The 25540-nt window shown below is 37.5% G+C and overlaps 1 protein-coding gene across 1 annotated transcript; it reads left to right on the top strand.

The window, feature by feature from the left end:
* The first annotated feature begins 1156 nt into the window (after positions 1-1156).
* LOC136039248 (ER membrane protein complex subunit 5-like) lies at positions 1157-25354 on the top strand. Its single transcript, XM_065722803.1, has 4 exons — positions 1157-1328; positions 15047-15099; positions 21557-21660; positions 25183-25354. The coding sequence occupies exons 1-4, from the start codon at positions 1157-1159 to the stop codon at positions 25292-25294; spliced, it is 441 nt and encodes a 146-aa protein (XP_065578875.1). The 3' UTR covers positions 25295-25354.
* Positions 25355-25540: the final 186 nt, after the last annotated feature.

The following is a 25540-nucleotide window of genomic DNA, read 5'->3' as shown; positions in this document are numbered from 1 at the left end:
ATATTATGCTTTGGCCACCGGTTTAACATTCATCCAAGATTTTTGTCAAATTTAACTTGCCTCACCCATATACATGATAATTTATGGCCATTTTAAGTTTTAATGTTGCTCTTTACTTTTGTTGAAGAAAAACTTACTATTCTATTTAATCAATCATATGAATGTGCCTAGTTGTAAGAAATCCTTGTTTTGTTATTTGGGTTGTTTTTAGAATTGTGGATTTTCAGAAACGACAAAGCCTTTGCGCTAGATTCTGATTTATGGTCAATTCTTCAGGATTTGGTCTGTTTTGGTGGACATTTTCGGGCTAAGACATCTCTTCTTAGCTAATTAAATCTTGTATCAGTTGTCTCCCGTACAAGTATAATATTTGTAGGCATGAATATATAATGAGTCGGAGGCAATAGACTTTATGTCATGGGCCATACAGTATGAGGGGAAGCCGTGACCATGCCTCCTGGATATTGGGACTATAAAGCATATATGAGAAAATAAAATGAAAGAGAGCAGAGTCGTAAAGAATGATGGAAAAATGTGTAGGCTCATATTTGGCCGGCTGTTAATTGGTATTGGTCTTTAATAGGGGAAAATGTGAGTTATAATATGTGGCGGACGGACTCCTTTCTAAATTTCTACAAATGCTTTTTCTACAAGATTCAGTTGGGTTAGAAAAAAAATTGGATTCTTCCTTGTAACGAATGCTGAGTAAAATGTGATCCTTATCAACAACAAAGCATAATATTAATATTTAAATGAAAGAATCAGCTTTTTATAGTGATTAATTTAAAAAAATATTTCTACAAAATAATTTTTAAAAGAAATGTAAAGATCACCATTAAATTGTTGGAAAAATTCTAATTAATCTTGCAACCCCGTTTATACTTTGAAACTAAGACAAAATATTGTTAGCTGTCATTCCTAAATATGTTTATCAAGAATTTCTGTCACTAAAAGAAGAAGTTAGTGCAAATTGAGTTCTTAAGCACAATATGCGAACAAATAATTACTATACTATGCACACCTTTTGAACACAACTCAAAATATGAAATTGCCAACTGAAAGCCAAAAGCTGCTAAAACCAGTTGCAATAAGCTTAATGGACGCTGTTCTGGTTGGCAATCTTGCTAAGCCAGTGTGAAACCACAGTATCGTTGCCATGGGGAAGCCCCGTCGTATTCTTTTTCTAGGAAGCCGTAAACTGATCCTCGCTATTACCGACATTGTTGGTTATATTTTGGCGGTAAAATTTAAAATGGTATCGTTTGCTGGATTCGTTTCTTTTATTGGACTGCTGGGCCTTTTACATTCGGCTTATTCTGCAGCCCAACGTACGTAAACCCTTTAATGCGCAAAATAAGTTCTTTACTTTAGTCTGGTTTAATATGAATTATCCTAGTGTGGATGACTCATATCTAGCTCAAAATAAGCTACTAGGCCTAGGTACCTAGGCTAATTATCTGGTAGACCCAGCTGGCTAAGAATTCAAATGTTATTTAAAAGAAAATTTGTAAATATTTTGCAGTTCTTATTATTGACCCACAAATGAAGTAAATATACCTCTAGATTCCTTTCTTATGCTCTTTTGAATATAAAAATTGCTTTTCTTGCAAATTCAGTTTTCAAACTTTTTTGGGTCAATGTTGGTAGTTACCAGAACGATTTTTTTGGGTCATGAAACTATTGTTAATAGATGCATTTTGGCTTTTTGAACATCTTTTCTCTCTTGCAAAACTACCAAAAACCCACCATTATGGATTTATTCCAGCCCATATATTCTTGTATTTATACATAGCTTATATAATTGCGATCATTTCCGTTTTTGTTTACTGAAAATTTGAAGTTGCTAACGTTTTAAGAATGAAAATTGCTCTGTGGCTTTTAGAGACAATTTTTTGTTAGGTTAGGTTTGCAGTGGTTTTGCAAGCAAGAAATGATGTTCAAAACCTTTTAACATTATATGCTGACAACTGTAAGCTCATTGGGCCTGCTGAAACTGAAGAAGAAAGAGCCTGCATTCAGCTGTACCTCAACAGGCTATCCTCCTGGTCATCAACTTAGACTGTACAATTCAATGCAATGAAATGCAAGGTACTGCACTTAGGGCAAAATAACCCCCACCATCCCTACCATATAGGGTGTGATCAGTTGGAAGCAGTTGCCAAGGAGAGACTTAGGTGTCATTGTGGAGAAAGGTTTAAAATTCCACAGCCACACTCAGGCTCAGGTTGCAAAAGCTAATTGAGCTCTTGGACTCATTAAGTGCTCTTTTGTAACCAGAAGTGCTCTTTTGTTTTGTGTGGTTACAAAACTTTATAAATCCCTTGTCTGTCCCCACCTTGAGTTTGGCTTGACTTTGGCCTTTCCCCAAAATAAAATGGACAAAAGAGCCCTTGGAAGTGTCCAAAGAAGAGCAACCAAACTGGTCCATGGCTTAAATAGTGTCCCTTACCAGGATTGCCTAGGATCTCTGAGACTTCCAACCCTCACATATCAAAGATATAGAGGAGATGTGATCATGGCACACAAAATTTTCAAATCTTGTCACCTGAACCAGATCTTCCCCCTCCCTGGCTAACAATTCAAGAAATCACAGTCTTAAGCTTCACCTGCCTGGATGTTGGAGAAGGGAACAACGTGGCTTCTTTTCCATTTGGGTGGTCCCCCTCTGGAATAGCCTATCCAAGTCTACCATCCAAGCTTAGACTCCCCACTCCTTCAAGGATGGAGTCAACAGGGACTGGGAGAGGGCTGAGTAGAGGCTGGACTGGGAAGCTAAGCCAACATAATTACATCACTCACCACCAGCAAGAACTACAGGAGGATCTACCACCTTATCTTGCTGGCAAATGCGATTTAAGGTAAGGTAAAAAAGTGAAAATGCATCTATCAACAATAGTTTCATGACCCCAAAAAATTGTTCTTGTAATACCAACATTGACCCTTTTTTAGACCCTCAAAAATGATAACTTCTTTCTATTTTTTTGGTATCCAAAGGGTTAAAACGTCTGTTTATAGCTGCTGTCATTACTGTATGACATTACTGTCATTTCACTTCATGGAACTTGTTGGATTCTAATTTTTGTTCATGAAACTTGTAGGATTTTGATTTTTTTTTTCTCTGTGAAACTTGTACATTGATTTTTCTCCTCATGAAACTGATTTTGTTCATGGAATGTGTTGTCAAGGCCTACTAATGTAGCTGCTGTATTTTACTGGGAGGGCAAGAGGGGGTGCTATTGAAGTAAGTGCTATTCAACTGGCAGTAAAGAGAGTAACTATTTAATAAACATGCTACTTGGTGAATTTAAAAACAATATGCAATACATTATAAACCATAAAAAATTATAAATGAAAGTGCTGATGCAGATACTAAAATTGTCAGCAATGAGCTGCTGCAGACAACAATAGTCAGTTCATTCAACAATTAAAAACAAGCTGTCAGGTGGGCAAAGGTGATTATTGTATACACTCAGCTTTTTTCACCTAGATTCACCACTAATGCTGCTCTACAATTACCACAGCTTTTTTCACCTAGATTCACCACTAATGCTGCTCTACAATTATCACAGATTGTATAACATTATATCATGACATATTCCCCATATTCAAATAGTGACCATATTTCTAATTTAAGAATATTTGGAAAATAAAGTTGAATTATTAACTTATCTATTGGATATTGTGTGACAAAGAATATCCAGAAAATCTGTACTGTTCTTGGCATCATTACTCCAGAAACATTAAATTAGTTAAAGATTGCCAGGGATACCAATTGGAAGGGAAAATTTACTCCTAGACTTTAAAAATTACCTTCCCCTTTGTATCTTGGTAAAAATAACAAATTATATAAGAATTACTTGAAAGTTTTTCTTGTGTAAATCAGGGTATAGGGTTATACATTCATGGAAGGGGTTACACAGAATGTTGTTTTTACATCATTAATTACCTTCACAAGCAAAGATTGGTCTCATAGTTTTGCATTAATACTACTGATAATAATAGAAATTATGTTGTGAATGGGCTGATGCTGATTATAGCTGCACACAAAATTTCTAAATTGTGAGAAAAATTAACTTAACTTACAGGATCCAGTGTCTATAGGGAAAATATTCATATTTACTTCATATTTACTTACAAGTTCACTTTTACTTCATTCTCAACAGATATTTTGTACAGCATGCTGGTGCAGAGGTAAATGTAGTGCTAGTGCTAGCTTTGTGTGCTAGCACTACACAAGTAGCACCTACAAGTAGTAGCACCCACAGTAGTAGTAGCACCTACAAGTACTAGCACCCACAAGTAGTGCTAGCTTTGTGTGAAATGTAATTTCAGTCATAATTCTTAGCATATTCAATTCTTTTTTTGGAGCTGGCTAAACAAAATAAATAGAAAAGCAAAAGTAGCAAAAAGTGGCAGTATGGGTGACAGCAGGGGGGGGGGGGTCTATGGCCCCCCTGGAAATTTGGGACTATGAAGTAATTATAAGGGAACCAGAGGAAACCAAGCAGAATAGGGAAAAACCATGGAAAACATGTGTGTTGCCCCATTGTTGGCTGCCTGTCAATAGATTTTCACCCTTATTAAGGAAAATATAAGTTCTAATTTGTGACTGAGTGACCCCTTTCCAGTTTTCCACAAAAAATTTTTCTGTATGATTTGGTTAGAGCAATGGAAAAAAAAAAAATCAAATTCTTCTTAGTGATGAATGGTAAGTAAATAACAGTCCTTTTCAATAATGAAAGTGTAAGAGCCTAATTATTGTCAACATTCAATCAAAGGATCAGCTTTTTGTGGTGATCCTAAATATGCTACATTTTTGCAAATATTAGCTTGAAACCTTTGCAGTAAAATTGTTTGATATGCTGAATCTGATGATGTGATTTTCATTAAAATTCTATGACTTCTACAGGGTCTTTCCCCTTTTTTCGAAAATCAGACAAATTTTCTCAGGCTTGTAGCTTTGGATATGCTAGACTAAACTTATATATTTAGAATCAGCATAATAACCCAATTCTTTTGGTATAGTTATTGGTATTAAAACTGTTTTTAGGGTATCAGTTACTATTGAGCTGGGTTGCTCCTTATTTACAGTTCATTACCACCAACTGTTTGATTACCCATCAAGATCCAAACAAAAATAATTGAAATATTGATTGCATCTCCAAAAGTATTGTATTCATACAACTTTAGAGTTTCATGAAATGTAATTTAACAAATTGAAAAGGCTTTTCAACTAAAGTAAGGAGTAAGTTTAGAGCATAAAACAAAATATAAATTTCTCTGTATATAAGGGGTACTGTCCCCTACTCACATCTTGCTCATTAAGCAAACGTTTTTTAGTGCTTTGAAAAATCTTATCTTTCCAATTGCAATTTTTTTTACAAAATTGGAAAAAAGCCAAACTTCACAGTAACCCATCACAACCTGAATGAAGAGCAAATTTGAAACATAAAACAAGCAGGCCTTTTAAAGCTACTTAAAAAATTATAGTTTTTACAAATTATTGGGGGTACAACTGCCCTCTACCCCTCAGCAATGCCACTTGTAAAAAGTCGGTTGATTCATAAGCAGACGTTTATTCAATGCTTGTAGAACCCAGGTCAACTAGAATAGAAAAGGTAAGTCAGAATGTTACATCCTTCCTCTTTTCCAAACTAGTGAGCTGGTACAAAAACCATACTATATATTACCAACAAATAACACTATTCCATAACCAATCCACCCCACTTTAATTAGGCATGCATCACCATACCAATTCTTTCAATAAGTGGTCTTCACTCTTAGAATACGAGAAGGCGCTTAACTCACTTCTCTAACACTTTTCTTTCTCTCATACATACTTCATAATACAATAAGGCACTTGGGTCACTTCTCTATTTCAGTGGTTCCCAACCTTTTTCGGTCCGCGTACCCCTAGTCAAGGCCCAAAAAGTTTGCGTACCCCTTTCTTGAGAATCGTTGTTTTACTTTTTTCTTAACTAAAATCAGATTTTCAAAAACACGAGATTTATTGTCCAATATGATGGTGCTTAAATGTACGTACAAAATCAATGAGAAACTTGAGGCTGCTTTTTTGCTAAAATATTATCAAATCTTGGCTTGATGTCACTAACGGCAATTATAAGGTCATTTTGTACACTCAGTCTGTTCCTGTGTTTGGTTTTGATCAATGACATTGCCGAAAATGATACTTCACAAAGGTAAGTGGATCCGAATGGTAACAAAGCAGACATGGCGATTTCACTTAGTTCCTTGTATTCTCCTTTCACCTCCAGCCAAAACTGGGAAACAGTTACATTTTGGAATTTCAGTTCTAAGGCACGATCACTGGCAAGTTCGATCAGATTCTCTGTAAGCTTGTCACTAAGACTGGAGCTTGAGGTCACGTCTTCAACAAATGGATTTTGGATCCAATCCTGCGTTCTATCTTGGTTCATAATCGATGGGAAATATGACACAAGTTCATCTCGCAACTTTGTCAGATGCTCCCGAATACAATCACAGATTGTGTTGAGGTTATCAATTTCACTATCGTCCGCAAACTTGTCAAGGGTCGGGAAGACACTAACGCTGTTTCTTTGAACCTTTTTAAGCCAGAACTCCAATTTCTTGATGAAAGCACACATCTTCGAATTCAGGGAGAGTTCGTCCGTCCGGAAACCTTGCATTGACAGATTCAAGTCATTCAGTTTGTCGAAAATATCCGCAAGATAGGCCAGCCTGCAGACCCAGTCCTGGTTTTCAAAAAGTGAACTGAATGCAGATTTTTGCTCCAGAAGAAACATATGAACTTCTTGTTGAAGCTCGAAAAGTCTGTTTAAAATCTTCCCACGAGACAACCAGCGAACTTCTGTGTGCAGAAGTAAATGTTGATGTTCTGAACCCATCTCTTGGCACAGCAACTTGAACATTCTTGAGTTCAGTGGTCGGGCTTTGATGAAGTTGATCACTTTTACAGCCTCGTTGAGGGTCTCCTGCAGATGTGCGTTCATCCTTTTCGATGCAAGAGCTTGCCTGTGAATGATGCAGTGCAACCACTTCACCTTTGGATTTTTCTTCCTTATCCAGGCCATGAGCCCATTATTCTTCCCTGTTAGGGCGGCAGCTCCATCACTGCAAACTGATAGACACCAGTCCCACAAGATGCCCCCTTCTGCGAAGAATTTGTCAATCACCTTGAATAGTTCTTCTCCTGTTGTTCTTGACTGTAGGTTTTGACAAAACAGAATATTTTCTCTTATGTCAGAACAATCTTGATATCGAACAAAGACGATCACCTGGGCTTCACCTGACACATCCGTGCTTTCGTCAAGCTGTAACGCAAACATCTTCGTCAACTTTATTTGCTCAATAACCTGCATGACAATATCGCTTGCAATGTCTTCTATCCTTCTTGAAATGGTATTGTTCGACACAGGTATAGACTGAAGGGCAGTAGCAGTTTTCGTGTCAAACATTATTTCACTGACTTTCACTAGTGCTGGTAATATCAGACATTCGGCGATGGTGTGCGGTTTTTTCTGTTTCGCAACTAAATATGAAACAGCATACGAAGCCCGGAGAGCCTTTGAAGAAACTGATGCCACTTTTGCAATTTCCGAACAGTTACTAGCGAATGCTTCTTGTTTACGCTTGAAAAACTCTATGGGCTTACCGACATGAGAAGGGTGCACAATACTGAGATGCCGGTTCATATGCGCAGGTTTCATGGAACTGTTGGCCAAGACTTGACCACAAAGAACACACTGTGCATTCACTGGATCAGACTTTGTCGCACTAAATCCGAGCCCTACGTATTCTGACAAATATCGACGCACTTTGACCGATGATTCGTCATATTTCTTCTTCTTAGGTGCAGGTTCAGAGTTTTGGGTACCATCATTCGGCTTCTTGTTATTCCTGATCAGGAATCTATCCATCTTTGTTTGCAACCACTATTCACGAACTTCGTGTTTCAACAGATGACAAGATACTGAACTCGCTGAGTTTAAATCGAGACCTTACGGCTATGGAGAAAAATTAGCATCGAGACTTTATGGCTATGGAGAAAAATTAGCGGGTTACTGAAAGCGAAAGTTTTGAAAATGAGTCTGAAATTACGTACAATGGGTTATGTTATCTGATTTTGAGGGAAATGTTGGAACTGAGTCAGAAACAAGTTTTAAAGATGTAGACTAAATTAATTTTGGGACCTTCGCGTACCCCCTGGGGTACGCGTACCACCGGTTGGGAACCACTGCTCTATTTCACCTCTACAATTAGCAGTCTTAACTCTTAGAATACGAGAAGGCGCTTGGTTCACTTTTCGTACTCTCATACATACTTCATATACGATAAGGCACTTGGATCACTTTTCTAGTTCACCTCTACTACACTCACACTATGGTTTCTTTACATTTACAGGTTAAGTTTCTTTACAGGCTTTACGCATCAACCTGAACGGGTTGAATACAGAGCACCCTGTAGATCCGCGTGGGTCGTGCGACTTTTGCTTGGTACAGGTATTGGCGTATGGAATGCTGGACTAAGATCATGGGAAGTCGGCCGTGAGTTTAGATCAGGCGTTTTAGGTGGAGGGGTGAGAGCAGCAAACGCAGTTATGGGTGACGATGTAAGAGCTTCGGCATGTGGGTTTCCCTTAGATTCACCATGTGGGGTTTCCAGGGCTTCAGCAGCATCAGGTGACCTGTTTTAATGGCAGAGCACCTTTATGTGACGCCTGTTTCGCCGATAGTTTCCTCCTTCATTCGTCTCAATTATGTATGATCTGGGATGCTTGTCTGCTCTCACGATTGTACCAGACTGCCACGTCTTACCCTGGATTTGGGCTTGAATTGGTTGGCTGACTTGGAGGGGTTTTAGTTCTTTTGACTGCCTGTCGTGGTATTTCCTTTGGCGTGATTTTTGCTTTTTTCGGTTCTGCACGAACTCGCCGTGATGAGCGATTTTTGGGGAGAGTAGTTCTCCAGTGCAAGGAACTATCGATCTCAAGTTTCTGCTCATCAGCATCTGGGCTGGGGATGCCAGTCCATCGACCGGTGTGTTCCTGTATTCGAGTATGGCCAACTCGAAATCGTCTCCTGTGAGATCAGTCTTAGTAAGGATATCCTTGGCAGTTTGTACTGTCCTTTCCGCAAGTCCGTTTGACTGCGGAAAGTTTGGCGATGAAGTCTTGTGAGCTATTTCCCAGTCTTTTATGAACTTCTGAAATAGAGCTGATGTGAATTGCGGACCATTATTGGAGACGAGGACGCTAGGGATTCCATACCGCGCAAATTGTTTCTTCAAACATGATACGATTTGATGGGCGTATGCATTGCCACCGACTCTATCAACCTCGAAAAACCGGCTGTAATAGTCGACTGTGATAAGGTAATATTCTCCACTCTTGTAGAACAGATCACAACCGATCTTCTCCCAAGGTAGGCGAGGGATATCATGAGGTAACAACGGCTCCTTTTGATTCGAGTTTTGATATTTAGTACACGCATAGCAGTGTCTGATATGTTCTTCGACATCCTTTGTCATACCTGGCCAGAACACAATAGAGCGAGCTCGTTGCTTAGTCTTTTCAATTCCCAGGTGTGATGAATGGATGCGGTCTAGGATGTTCTTGCGGGAATTTTTTGGAATGACCAAACGATCGCCTTTCAATATGATCTGGTCTATGACTGTTAACTCGTGTCTGACGTTCCAAAATGGGAGTATGTTTGTGGGAACGGACCTTTTAGATTCGGGCCAGCCACTTTGGATAGTCTTAGTGAGCTCAACCAATTGATGATCAGCTGCTGTCTCTTCTTTTAGCTTTTTAAGCCTGTCCGGGCTTATTGGGAGAAGCGTCATCACAGAGTGCACGTACGATTCAATCTCCATTTGCGTTTATGTATCCTTTTCAGGGAGATATAAGCGGGATAGGGCGTCGGCAACAGGAATTTGTTTACCAGGGCGAAATATCACTGTAAAATTATATGGCTGGATTTTCAGTAACATCCGCTGCAGCCTAGGTGACGACTTCGAAATTGGGCGGTTTAGGACGACTTGCAGAGGTTTGTGGTCGGACACAACGATTAATTTCTGGCCATACAGGTACTGATGATAATGCAGGCAGCCGAAGAGGATAGCGTATAATTCTTTTTCTATCTGTGAATAATTTTGCTCGGTGCGATTAAGTGATCTTGATGCAAAGGATACAGTTTTTCCGTTCTGAAGAATAGTAGCCCCAAGGCCGAACTTCGAAGCATCGACTTGGAGCTCAATGTTTCCTGATGTTGGATCAAGGAATGATAATGAGTCACAAATCGATTCTTTGATGTTTGTGAATTTTGAGTTGTGCTCTTCTTCCCACTTGAAATCTCGCTGGTTTGCCAGTTTGCGAAGTGGTTGGTTCAGTGAGGAAAGATTGGGTATATACCTTGCCAGATAGTTCATCATTCCCAAGACGGTCTGAAGTTCATCTTTAGTCGATGGGATGTGCATTTCCTTTAGTGCTCGAACCTTCCGTGGATCTGGATGGATGCCAGCTTCCGATATTATGTGTCCAAAGTAAGGGATGCTATCACTTTTGAACACACATTTTTGAAGGTTGAGCTTCACGCATTTCTCGCGGGCTCTTATAAGCGCGCTGCGCACATTAGAATCGTGCTCTTCATCGGTTCGGCCGGATATGATGATGTCATCCACTATGACTGAAAAACCTCTGATACCTTCAAATGCCTCCTCCATGCGGCGCTGGAATTCGTCTTGCGCCGAGATTAGGCTGAACGGCATCCGTTTGAACTTGTATCGGCCATATGGTGCGTTGAACGTTGTTAATTCGGACGACTCCTCGTCAAGTTCAAGCGACCAATATCCATGGCGAGCGTCAAGTTTTGTGAAGTACTTAGCGCTGGAATGTTTCAAAACAGCTTCGTCGAATGTAGGCATTGGATGATGGTGTCGTTTGATGGCCATATTCAAGTCGTGGGGGTCGATGCAGACCCAAAGACTCTTGTCAGGCTTTTCAATTACAACTGCAGCGTTGACCCAATCGGTGGGGTGGGAGACTTTTTCTATGACTCCAAGGCTTTCCATCCTATCGAGTTCCTTCTTAAAGCTGTCTTGGAGGGATATCGGGACGCGTCTAGCTGGTACTGCTTTTGGTTCAGCTCCTTCTTTCAGCGTAATGTGGCACTTTCCTTCGAGCTGACCAATACCTTGGAAGAGGTCTTGGAATTCTTCGACAAATGGAGTTGATTTCTGGACCTTTGAGCTCTCGACTGTGAGGACCAGCTTGACTAAGTTGAGTTTCCTGCTAGTATCGAAGCCAAGGATTGGCATGGGGGCATCTTTTACAATGAAGAAGGGCTGAGTTTCACTGCTGCCGTTTGTGTATGTACATGTCAGGTTGCAGACTCCAAGCGTATGTATTTTCTGGCCGCCAAAACTAGTAAGAATCTGTAGCATTTCACGTACTACAGGCTTTGGCTTGAGGGTCTTGAAATTCCTTTCTGGAATGATGTTTGCTTGGGCGCCAGTGTCGATTTTGAAAGTGATTCTGGCTTGTCCATTCACCATAAGCTTCACATAGGGTTGGTCCTCACCTTTGTCCATGTTAACAGAATCAATAATGTTCACTGTATCAATAAAGAGATCATCGTCTTCATTTCGACATGCTTCCTGGTTTATGAGGTTTACTGTTTTTCTGTTGCTTTTGCAAACTTTCGCAAAATGATTTAGCTTGTCGCAATTGCTACACGCTTTTCCTTTGGCTGGGCATTTGTGCAGGGAGGAGTACTCTCCGCCACAGAAGTAACATTGTTTATAAGCTTGTGCACTCTGGTTCGTCTTCTTGCCTTTTCGAATGAAGTCAACTTCTTGTTTAATGTATGCATCCTGGCCTCCGTGGGTGCTGCTTGAGCCAGGTTGCGACATTGTTCTAAGTTGCACCTGGGTTTCTACATGTGCCCTTGATATAGTAACTGCTTGTGACAGGGTCAGATTTGAACCTGCCTGTAGGAGCTTCTCTCTGACTCTCGCTGAGGAGATACCACATACAAGTCTGTCTCTTATCATTTCCTCTTTCAAGTCTGTTGTGGAGTATTCACATTCCCGAGCCAATAACTTTAATTCTGTGATGTACTGATCGATTGTTTCACCATCACGTTGGTCTCTTTTGTGAAAGAGGTATCTTGAGAACACTGTGTTTGACTGGGGGCTGAAATATTCACTGAATTTGGATATATATGCTCCAATTTTGTCTGTTTCTGCAGCAGATATTGTAAATGTACTGAAAATGTCTCTCCCTTTTTCTCCTAGCCAGATCAGCTAGAACGCACACTGGATTTTTTCAGTCTTTCCACTAAGGGGTCCTTGGAACATGAGGGTTGCATGTGTTTGGAATCTCGACCATACCTCTTTGAGGTTGTTGCTTGACCAGTCCATTGTGGGGTATGGAACGTTGGCTTCCATGACTTTTAGAGGGGCTCTGACACCATGTAAAAAGTCGGTTGATTCGTAAGCAGACGTTTATTCAATGCTTGTAGAACCCAGGTCAACTAGAATAGAAAAGGTAAGTCAGAATGTTACACACTGATTTGTCACAATTAAGTTGGATAAAAATTCAAAACAATATCTTTGTCACAAGAGCATTGATTTGTCACATTTAAGTTGGATAAAAAATTCTAAACAATTTCTCCATTTTTCTATCTGCCATGTTTCTTCTGTTGGCTTTGACATTTTTGCAACATACAGGTGAAATAGCAGTTTTTAAGTGGCCTAACAGAATAAGAAGAAAATATTGCGGATTTGTTTTGATTTTTTTTTCTTCTTTTGTTCAGCTTAATCTTGACAAATCAATGTTTGTGAATCATGAAACTTTTACAAAATGGATTTATAATGGAATGACAAGTTTGAAACAAATGTTATTACCCATTTTTATATCCAAAAAATATAGAATGAAATTATTATTTTGAAGGGTCCTAAAAGGGCTTAATTTCGAATTTGCAAGAAAAGCAATTATTATATTTGTAATAACCATAAATAAAGGCATCAAGTGGTATCTTCACTTTATTTGTAAATCAATATGAATTATTAAATATTTACCCAAAATTTAGAGGATAGTCTATTATGTTTAGTAAAAGTGTTGTTTAAGCTAAGTAAATGATATTTTCAAGGATTTTCCAAAATTGATTTTCAGCTGGTCCCAGAAAGTTTCATATTTTCAGCTGGTCCCAGAAAGTTTCATTTGCTTTCAACACATGTTTTATTTGCATTCATCATATTCACCAGACTATTTCCTATAAGACATGCTTAAGCTTACTTGTAATGTATAGATCTGAGCCTTGTTCAATTCACTTTACTAGCTAGCTAATAACTAGATTTTGCCATTTTGTTGTAATTCTTAGTTAACTTTGAAATTTTTTTTGACAGATTGTTTAGTAAAAAATTGACTACAAAACTAATATTAATAACCCTTTGTCCTTAGATATCTACAAAGAATTTGTGTGGCAAGAAATTCAAACTCAACAGCATGTACTTTGACTTCAAAGATGGAGATGTAACATTTTGGCTAGTAACACTCCTGAGTGAAACACTATCGTTAAAGGCTTGTCTCTTTCAAAATAGGATTATTCATTTAGGGTTTCCCAGATTGAATGATGCAACTGTTTGTTAAAATCACTCACTCAGTGGCTGTATTTTTAATGCTGGGGTTAACTTGTCTTCTTGTCAAAGGAAACAAGAGGCATAATTTTTTTTTTTAAATTGATCGATTTCTTGTAAGTCTTGATGATTTTGGCCTGTCTCATTTTTTTGACAATATCAGGCCTCAACTTCATAAACCTGATGTTCTATTCCTAATTTCTTTTATGGCTCATGTTATAACAACTTTAAATTTTCTCCCCAACTTTCTATCCTATTTACAAAAGCATAAAACCCATATTTCACTTTCTGGCAAATAAAATGCTAAAAGCCAAACAAGTAGACTTGTTTGTTAACCAAGTTCCATTAAACAAATGTGACTTAGATAGAGTAATATCCCATATAGTCAGATACTTCGTTCTTGTTTAAAATCCCATATCTAAGATTAGGCAGAGATTCTCCTAGCTTAGGATCAAGCTTAAAGTGTATGTCTGACTAGGTTCCACAATTAACCATCTGTACGTTCTAATTGCTAGTTATGTATATGAATAAAATATTCAAACTGATCACGTCCTTATTATTACAGTGACTTTTCGCCTACTTAAGAAAATTAAAACAAATTTAATACCTTAGTGAAACAAACCACTTATTGGTTGTATAGTAGAGATTTTGCCTTAAATTGCATTGACCAGTAAGATAAGCTAGAGTTGAACCTCCCTAAATTGAATGCCCTAAATTTGAAATAAATCATATCAGATTTATCGGGAAGGATATATATATATATATATATATATATATATATATATATATATATATATATATATATATATATATATATATTTACAGCAGAACAGATCTAATTCTCAACAGACAAATCTAATTCTTCAGCAAAGACTTATAAAAAAGGTTCAACTCTACAGAGATTTAGCTATTGAAGTAGTGGTAAACTAAAATTAAATAGGCCTATACCACTTGATTTCATATTCAACAATCTTTCCAGATATAGAATAAATGCTGTTGCAATTGTGTCTCAGCCCTCACTCTTCGTAAGGCCAGGTATTGCCTTGTGACCAGGTATTGCCTAGATTATATATGAAAATTTTTGTTTTTTCAAAGTAGCCTTTTTGCCATTATAGATAAACTATTTATGAGAACTGCACAAAAATAGAGGTAAGCCAACAAATTTTAGCAAATTTTGTATATAACCTACATCTATATTTGGCCTCAAGGGGCCATGTTGATGGAGCTATGATTTTATATCACATCTTGTGCTGCAATTTGCTGGAGCCTTTTTTGTAATAAATGGAATATATCAAATGACAATAGAATTCACCCTTTTCTCTCTCAGTATGATCATGTCTCTACTTAAAGGTGAATCTATTGGTTAGTAATCTTTTGAATTCATAGCTTGTGCTTTTTTGTTTTACAGATAAGTCATATTTGAGGCTGATTCAGAAAGATGCCCAATATCTTCCGAATGATGTAAGTGTTATTTATTGTATAGCATTGACAAAAAACAAACATTGTAAGCAATCAGTGGTCAATATTTATGGAAGGGGTTAGTAAAGGCATATCTAAAATTTTGCTGGGGGATGGGGTATTTTTCTTCAGGGATTAATTTTGCACAAGAAAAACACATCAGATTCTTTTTATATGTATTTTTACTATGTACTTACATGTTGGACAAAGATTTTAGGGGGGGGGGTCAAATCCAATAACTTCCCTCACAGATTTGGCCTTTGGGGTAAGCATTTCCTTGGATTTGTGTGAGAACTTATAAGCAGCCATCTACTGCATAGATTATGTCAAGAAAAGTAAAAAAAAATTTTGCTCTAAAAGCTCTAGGGCCATGGGAATATATAACAAAAGAGAAAAATCACTTTTAAAGGTTGGAATTATATAACATAAGCAAAGAAAGCACAGATCACAGAAATCTACTTCTGTGTTCCATTGCCTGAAAAATCATCCCAAACTTTAATACTTGCAAAACATTCATCATTTACTGTTTTTACCAGCCATCTCTCATCAAATCAAACCTATACCTTCCATACACTACATTTCTGAACTCACTCAATTTTACACACTCATAAATCACATGACCTACACTCTCATCCGTACTTCCACAAATCTGGATCAATTTATCTTCTCCTCCCTAAATACTTCCTTCTTACCCCAAGTGGTAAACTGTTCCCCCTTAATTCAATTCCTCATTTTTTTAATTCGCCTTCTACAAATCCTCTTCGCCCCTTGTCTCCTTAACTGAAATGTGAAGGCTCAGGGAATCAGAAAGGCTTCTTTCATGCTGCAAAACCTGTATCTCTTGATCTCATAAACCATCACCTAGCATTCTTTGCAACCTCTTTATCCACACCTAATTCAATATTCTATGTTTTAAAGTTTAAATTTCATTAAACAGAATGTTTAATGAAAACACCAGGAAACAAGGAATATAAATGATGACCGGGACACTCAAAGAGAAATTACAGACCGGGACACCAGGACACAAATGGCGACCGGGACACCAGGAAACAAGGAATAGAAATGACGACCGGGACACTCAAAGAGAAATTACAGACCGGGACACAAATGACGACCGGGACACGGGGAGTATAAATGACGACCGGGACACTCAAAGAGAAATTACAGACCGAGACACTGGGACACAAATGACGACCAGAAGACGCCGGAAGGGCACAGGGGGGAAATATAAATGACGACGGGGACACAGGGAATATTCGATTAGCAATCACCATCAACAAGGCTCAAGGGCAATCATTAGAAAAATGCGGTATAGATCTGAATATGGATTGTTTTCCCATGGACAATTATATGTTGCATGTTCAAGAGTCGGTAAACCTGACAATCTATTTATATACACAGACAATGGGACAGCGAAGAATGTTGTATATTCGCAAGTTTTACGTAGTTAAAAACATATATATATATATATATATATATATATATATATATATATATATATATATATATATATATATATATATATATATATATATATATATATATTTTATATATATATATATATATATATATATATATATATATATGTACCTATATTCACAGGTGGGACACAGTGACACAACTACAATGGTGCGTAACTAACATGGCGCGTAACGACTTGCGCACGCGGGGGGGTCTTGGGGGGCGCGAAGCGCCCCCACCAACAGCTAGTATATATATATATATATATATATATATATATATATATATATATATATATATATATATATATATATATATATATATATATATATATATATTAACAATCAGTAACTCAGTTTTTTTTTCAGTTAAGTGCAAATTATTTTCAGGTCTTGAGAAGGTATGGTGGCTGTCAGCCCTAGTCTTCTTAATTTCTGCTTTTCTTCTATTTTGAATTGGTTATTTATTGTAATTTCAGTTTGATTTGGGTCTCATTTATTTATTGATGAGGATTTGTGGTAGTTTCATCATTGGTAAATTATTTCTGCTCATTTTTGGTTGAATTTAAAAAACTTATTTTATCGAAATGGCTTTTAAAATTTTTAATGATAAATGTTAAATCATTGAAACCTAATGGCTCTTTCGTATAAGCATCTGATACAATCCTGTTCCGTGTACTTACTATGTTGTTTTTATGTCGGTGTTTTTTAAGTAGTTAATAAATAATGATAAATAATGAAAACGAAATCGAAGTATTCATCAGTTATCATTTGCTATTGGTGTAAGGATGCTATAATCTAATTTATTGTTTAAGTGGTTGGTCCTAATGATCTTATGTAAATTATTGGCCTTAAAACTGATCCTTTTGGAGTTCTAATGTTCTTATCTGAATGGAAAATCCAAAATTAAAGAAATAAGGCCATCTATAAAAAGTGAGGCTTTGTTTGTTTAATGGCTGAAAACTGGGTGTCGTTTTTCTGTTTTCCCCTTTTTTGTAAAAAACTAACCGTAATAAAAAAACATATGATTCGTCTTGAAACTTTCCTATTTTTGAGCTCCGGAAAGAATCAATGAAAGTTAAATCTTGTGAAAATTCACTATCAACATTATAAGAATAGCAACAATAGGAATAGGAATAGGAATAGGTTTTATTTGCACAATCTTTCGTAGTCATAAAACTAAATGGCGCTTGTGCTTACAAAAAAAGAAAAAAGGATTAAATCAAACGACAAAAAAAAAATCAGAAGACAAATAGTTTAAAATCAACAATTGTTATACTTTGATACAAAGAAAGGGATGAATGAGTTGGAAAAACGATTTGTGCGTGAAGGAGGTGCTGCTAATCTGTCAAATTTCTTCAACCTAGTACTTCGATGTTTCACTAAAACTGGTGGTAGTATCGATCTGTATTTATCACTTCTGAGAAGATATTGGCCAAATTCAAGGATCAAACTGAGACGACGCTCTTGAAGAGAGGGAATTTGTAAAGTGGATAATGCTAACTTATATTCGGTAAAAGCATCGCACAATATTACTTTGACTGCTCTTTTTTGTATTGACTCAAGCTGGTCACTTAGGTAAATAGTGTTATTGACTTGTGGGCCCCATACGGGACATGCATACTCTAAAATTGGTCGAATGTAAGTAAGATAGGCTATCCTTAGTTGTGTCACTGAAAAACCAAATCGACGCATTAGTATAAGTGTCCGCATCGCACTATTTGCCTTTTTGATAATTCTATCGACATGGAGGCTGAAAGAGCAGTCGATGCTAAACTTGACACCAAGCACTACTGCCGAAGATTCACTAGGATAAGGAGGAGGAGGGCACACAAAGTCTCTCTTCAGGGGATTAAAGCGAAGGATTTTAGTCTTTCCTTCGTTGATTTGGAGGCTGTTCGCAGTACATTCATCTTTGAAGTTTTTGATTATTTCGTTACAGAATTGGGGGACAGCCTCAGACTTCTCAACAATGTACTTCAGTAGGACTGACAAGTCGTCTACATACTTAAATCTTTCTTCATAGCCGGAAAGGATGAAATTTATCACTGCCAAAAACAGTAGACTAGCGAGCTTAGTACCTTGTGGGGCTCCGCATGTAAGCTCGACCCATTCGGAGTCGGTATCTCCTGGGAAAAGACTGTAAACGCACTGATAGCGGGCTTGTAAAAAACTGATCACTAAAAGGAGAATATGTTTTTGCGCACCCATGGTGCGTAGATTTGTGATAGCAACGGAATGGCGAATAAGATCAAAAGCCTTTCGGTAGTCTACGAGGAGAAGGTCGACTATAGCACTTCCTCGGTCGAGCCAGTCGACAATGAGATGGTACATCCGTACTAAATAAACAGTTGTGCTGCTGCCTCTTAAGCATCCATACTGATACGGGTCTAGATGTGCAGAGACCTGTGACATAAGTTTGCGGTAAATAAACGTTTCTGCAACTTTAGAAAGGTTCGGAGTTATTGATATAGGCCGGAGTTGATCACAAGATTTTGGACACCTTACTTTTGGAATAACGCGGACATATGCTCTTTTCCAAGCACTAGGGAATACTTGCTGAAGGAAACATTGGTTGATTATAGAAGAGAGTGGCTTAGCAAGAAAAATGGCGAATTCACGTAACAGCTTTACTGGAAGCTCACCTGGGTAGGACGCACAGTTCGCTTTCAGTCTTAGGAGTTCCTTATAAACAGTGAATTCAGAGACCTCACATACGTCCTCAATCTCTGCACCAGCAATGATAGTATCAATTTCTGATTTGGTGATTGATGGAAATGAGGTACAAATGTCAGCAAAAAAAGAATTGACTTCATTAGCTGAGGTTAAGGTACCGTCCTCTTTGAGGAGCCTTAGATCTCTGAGTGTTGTCGTACCGGTAAGTCTTTTTACTGAGGAATGCCATTTGTGGGGGTCTATTGTGAGTAAGGGAGTAATTTTATCCCTCACATACTGCCTCTTGGCACGCTTGTTTAGTTTAACAATATGATTACGCAACTTGGCTGAAGCTACGGTATCACCAGCGATATGAAGGCGACAACGGGTTTTTATTAAATTCTTTAGATCATTGGTTATCCACGGTTTATCAGTGTCACTCACAGTAATGACTTTTACGGGAAAACAAGTCTGAAATTGCTCCTGAAGCAGAGTATTCAGCTTATTGACTTTAATATTAATATCCTGTTCAGAGCAAATGTCCTCAAACTGATAATTACCGATCCAGTGACCAAATGTAGATATCGAGTCCTCAGTAAGTGGTCGCACCGTATACTTGACTCGTTTTGGCTTCGGAATTGCCGAACTGGCTTCCCAGAAGATGATAAAGTGATCAGAATTCAGAAGGGGTCCTAGGGATCTCGGTGCGTAATAAAAGTCTGTCAAGTTGGTAAAAATCAAGTCCAGTATGCTGCCACTTTGATGGGTAGGTATTGTAACGGCTTGTCGCAAATCTAAAATATTTGAAACCCATTGCCTATTAGTTTGATTGAAGTTTCCGGCAATAACAAAGCCAGGAGAGACATGCTTGCGGCGCATTTTGTCTACGAAAAACTGAATGTGTTCAATCAAGTCTTTCCTGTTTTTAGCACTTTCAGGATAATAGACCGAAGCAACAATTAAACATGAAAATCTTTTTGATAAACGTGCAGGTTTGCATTCGGTCCATAATATTTCGTGGTCGGAGTCAAAAGGCTCACTTAACAGCCTTGAGGATAGGTCATTACGAACATAAAGTCCAACGCCTCCTCCTCGACGATTCAAGCCACGATCGTGACGCGTATTAAAGTAGCTTGCGTAACCTTTGATGCGCGCCGATTCGTCAGAAGTGTCTCAACATTCGCTTATTATTATTATTGAGGCGTTGTTCTGCCTGGCAACAACTTCAAGTGCATCAGTTTTGTTGTTCAAAGATCTAGCGTTACACACAAGTATATTTGGCAACTTACTTTTAGCTAAAGGACGTTCGGGCTTAAGAACGGGCGGGCTATCCTGGAAGGGGCACACGGGAGTTTCGTCAAATCTCTTCAGACTCGGTATTTTAGGTGCTCTGGATATCTTGATTTTCACCAGGTTTCGCTCAAACACTTGTTTTGGCGAAGAACAATAGTCACGGCTTGTCACTAGTACCGAAATAGCACACCCCGTACGCCTTCTCCTTTCATTTTTCCCTGCCCGACATCCACGTTTCTTTCCTGTCGGATTGTTTCCATTGGTGGACGATGCGCCACCTGTGACTTCTCGCAGTAAGTGCAATGCAGTTAGCGTAGTCAAGATAGATGGCGCCAAAAAGGTAGAATGGAAACGCAACTTTATTAAGTCATTTTTTGGCACAGCGACGGCTTCAACAGGAGTGATTCTGGTACTCAAAAATAGAGCGAAAAAAACTGCATAAGTCAATACCATTCTCACCATGAAAAACCAACTTCCGCGCACAAATAAAAAGGTAAACTATGGTAGGATGTTTTGCTAGCCGGACGGCGCAAGTGACATCTCAATAAGCATATGTACCTACAAACACATAAGTGAGAATTCTCCCCACCCAAAGACATGTCCCGAGAGCCTCCCATCCTACTCCTTAAAAAATCTTGGTCTAAAGATGATTTTTTTTTTTCTCAATTCTTCACCTTCCTTGGAATAGTCATATGACCAATTGACAAAATAGAGAATTTACCATATGCAGTGCTTCTGGTTTATTTTGCTGGGAATAGGTTTTATCGTTGGACTCATAACACGGTAAAAATTTCACTTGATCATGTTCAACAATTATATGAAGTAGCTGGGGTAATACATATATGCCGTGGTAAAGGAGGCTTTGATCTTATGCCTCCTCCCCCTGTCTGGAGATTTTCAACAATATGTTTTTGATTTATTTTAATATTTTAAATGATGTCCTTTTCTTGTGTTTTCCTAAGCTCTGAACCTCTCTCCCAAAATAAAATGTGTGTATATGCCTGGTTTTTCCTATCAAATGGTTGATCTGACATGGTGTTATTGAATTTCAGATATTGTTGCAGACACTTTTGAGTTTGGTGCTAGCAGTTATTGGTCTTCTACAATCTTATGGAGATTTGAAAGAAATTAGGTCAACTGCTGAGTACTCTCGCAAGTAAGACCTCATTTCTTTAATTTTAAAACTTTATTTACTCTTAATTATCGTTTCAGCTTTCGAGTATTGTCTCGTTTCAATTTTTATATTGAACAGACGAGGTGGGGGCCAGTAGGTGCTACTGGAAACATATCGAAGTGCAAACCATTGAAATACAGGATTGGGGGAGTGTACGGACATATGTGTTTCATTGGAATTCGATTATTTGGTTCTTAATCCACAGTTCGTAATGCAAAAAAAAAACACTGCAGGTTTTATTCAATTTTAAACCACTGCTACTACTACTACTAACAACTGTCTCCATCTTCCATCCGCCTGAGGCCAACACAGCTACGCACACTCTTCTTCCATCCCAATCTGTTCAAACGCTCCATTCTTCTTCTTCTGAAGAAGCCCTAGTAATATCATAATTTTGGCTTGGTGAATGGATTGGTCTTAAACTGATTAATTTAATGATATATATATCTTTTCCTTTTGGTGCAAGCTACAGCTGTAGGCTTGTCGCAAATTCAGACGCTTCATAGCCCCTAATTAAGTTAACGAAAATATTTTGGTGTTAAGTTTATTAAGATTAAGTCAACCATAAGTTTAACCTAATCAAAACTTAACCAACATAAACCCAATTTAACCAAAATATACCTTTTGGATTATTCAGCCGATCCCTCCTGTATCTTCGAAAAAATTAATTGGTGGGATGAAAAGTAATTAGATTCACACAATCCCTTTCCTCTAGCTTGTTTTGCGGCAAATAGTCAGTTGGCGGATGATCGGTATTTTCGTTTTTAGTGTGTGTTTATGTGTTTTTCATTTTTCTCCGTTTTTGCTTTTGTATCTTTTTACTGCTTTTGTTCGTTTTTGTTTATTTGACTCTCTTCCTGCATTCCCCACCATAGAGTCTTTTGGAGGAGGAGGGGGGGTATTTGATATTTTTATTTTTATTTGTAAATCTTATCCTACCATGCAAATTTTTTATGACTAAGTAGTCCACTGGTCAAAATTGGAAAGTCATAAACCATAGACACATTTTCACTTTTTAATGCTCTCCTACAGAATTTAAGTTTTGTCCTATAATTTTTTTCTATTACTGGAGAAGATTTTATGCTGTAATTATGTATAGTAAAAACTATTCGTTTTAAATTGTCTTCCTCTTTTTTCTATTAAACTATAATCAGACGTGCAATTTCATAAAAAGAAAGTGTGACAAGGTTTAAGTGGTGTTGATTGGGGGGGGGGGGAGAAGGCATGTGTTCCTCTATTTTTTTATTTATGCCTATACCTTTTTTTATTGTAATGTGGTTGAAAAATAGAAAAAACGGCAAATTTGCCCCTGATTTTGAAAAATGCATTTTGCCCCCCCTCCCTAAATTTTCGTGAATTAACGCCGGTGCACAGCTCTGTCTATGCAATGTCCCAGTAGCGTGCGAGTATCTTCACTTGGTCAAAAATTCCACCTATAACATCCTATTTTGGGGAGCCCCATTTCGTTTCCGGGGATGTTAAGTATCAACCCTTGAGTCAATTTTTAAGCTAGTTAGCTCGCAAGTTAATTTCTAAGTGGAGCAATCATTACTTACTCAGAGTTAGGGATGGAATGTAATACAATACCTGCGCGTTATAGAGAACAACAAGCTAAAAAGGAAAGATATATTTTGGACAACTAGAAGTGCTAAAGTAGTTGGTCACAAAATTTATGTAAGGCGTGAAGATATTTTGTCTTCACGATATTTTGATATTTTGTCTCTTTTTTTCTTCTTATTTTTTCTTACTCCAATTTTTTTTCTTCTTTTCTGATGTAGAGAGGTATATGGACTACAATGAAGGGCCTTCCAACCTCTTTGTACTGGTGTGTACAATGGCTATTGTGATTCATATGTACTATCTCAGATTTAGTAGATCGTTCTATTCTGTAGAACGTTAGTCATTTCTATAAAAAAATGATAATTTGGGGTGCAAAAACTTGTGCCTTTATGAAACTCTAAACATACATGGCAATGAAAAATAACAGACCAGTTCATCTGTAACTTTTCTCGCCAGTTCCTTTTTGAAACAACTGAGAGTTTGTTGTTTGGTGTAGATTGGGGTTGGAGCATTGGGGTGGGTTTGGTGGAGATTGGGGTTGGTGTAGGTTGTATTTGTAACAGGGTGTACTTAATTGGCAATCCATTTTGGCAATCAAATTTGATTGGCAATTGGCAATCGATTGAGCTCTATTTCTGTTTACTGACATTGCCTATATTATTAAAGTTCTTAAGCCGAACTGGCCAGACATGACAATAAACAACCAAGAGAGATAAAACTCTACAAAAAGAAAACTTCAAACGAGAGGACAGCCAGTAGAATTGAAAGACTAATACAACGCGGATATTTCGCCTGTATCCAAACAAGGCTTAGGTGGTCTCCACCTAAAATTTGGAGAATTTGTTCGTGTGATCAAAGAATCTTGGTGGTTTTCTCAGTGGGCGAGGGAGGCTATAGAAATTAAAAAACATATATTTGCTAATATTTCAATAAATAGAGACACAGGAAATTTAAATATTTACCCAATTTATGATATTCTTTTAAAAAATGAACCAATAGTCGATGGGGGAATTAAAATTTTACACAATCACCAGGGGACAAGATTACCCACTAGACCAAAAAGAGTTGCTTCAATGTTAGCTTACAAGAGGATTATTTCGCGACAGAATAATTAACTAAGTTTCAATTTTCATAATTTTTCCTCAGTTCCTCTTTGATTCTCATTGAAGTAACTCAAATAGCTGCTTTTCCCTACGTGGATAAGTAGCGACAATTGTATTTATTATTGTTGGTGGTGGTTTTTATTTGTTTTTAGATTAGTTTTCTTTTAATTTTCTATCTTGTGCTGAAGACGCCTTGTTTGGATACAGACGAAATATCCGCGTTGTTTTAGTCTTTCAATTCTACTGGCCGTCGAGTCGTTTGAAGTTTTCTTTTTGTAGAGTTTTATCTCTCTTGGTTGTTTATTGCCTCTATTATATCTTGCAAAAGTCAACATTTAAATGAATAAAGGATACATCACAAAATAATGTGTTGGGTCACTTTTTTTAGTAACCCCCTAAAAAGGTTAATGGATGTTCTGATCAAAATTGAAGTGGGGCTCAGCTAGCACAATTTTTGGTTTACCAGTTTCATTTAATTTTTATTCGTGCGGGATTTTTATTTGCTAGTGTTTAATTTTTGTGTTTGTTTGTTAGCCATCATTTCTTTCCTTCTTCTTGATTTTAGCGAATATTTCTCATGCTTGTAATTTTTTTCTATCTAGGACATGGGAAGTTGTTGAAAATCGTCCATCGTTTTACACATTTAAAGATTTTATTTTTGATTAAAGATTTTATTTTTGTTTAAAGATTTTATTTTACACGTTTAGACACGTTTAATTTTTGTTCGTGTGATTTTTATTTACTCATGTCTAATTTTTGTGTTTGTTTGTTAGCCATCATTTCTTTCCATCTTCTTGATATTAGTGAATATTTCTCATGCTTGTAATCTTTTTCTATCCAGGACATGGGAAGTTGTTGGAAATCGTCCATCGTTTTACACGTTTAAAGATGGATTGACTAGCAGTGTTGCCAAATCTAAGAATGCAAAGGCAGCTTTAGAATCATCCACGTGAAGTTAGTTTATGCTGACGTTTTGTATTATATTCAGTATATTTCTTTTTTTGATGTGAAAATCTTGCAACTGATTATTCTTCTTCTAGTGGCGTTTTTATTATTTATTTCCTCCTTAGGGAAATACTGCAGTCACCGAAGGGTGATTATAATTTCTGCAGATTGCCATTATGAATCTCCAAAATCTGGATATTTCTGGAACTACAAACTTTAGCTACCTTTAGTCGCATTGTAAGATCGTTTTCAGT

The sequence above is a fragment of the Artemia franciscana genome, chromosome 19, assembly GCF_032884065.1.
Source record: "Artemia franciscana chromosome 19, ASM3288406v1, whole genome shotgun sequence".
In the NCBI taxonomy this organism is placed as follows: Eukaryota; Metazoa; Arthropoda; class Branchiopoda; order Anostraca; family Artemiidae; genus Artemia; species Artemia franciscana.
The sequence above is the reverse complement of the archived record's forward strand: the minus strand, read 5'-3'. Positions and strand labels throughout refer to the sequence as shown.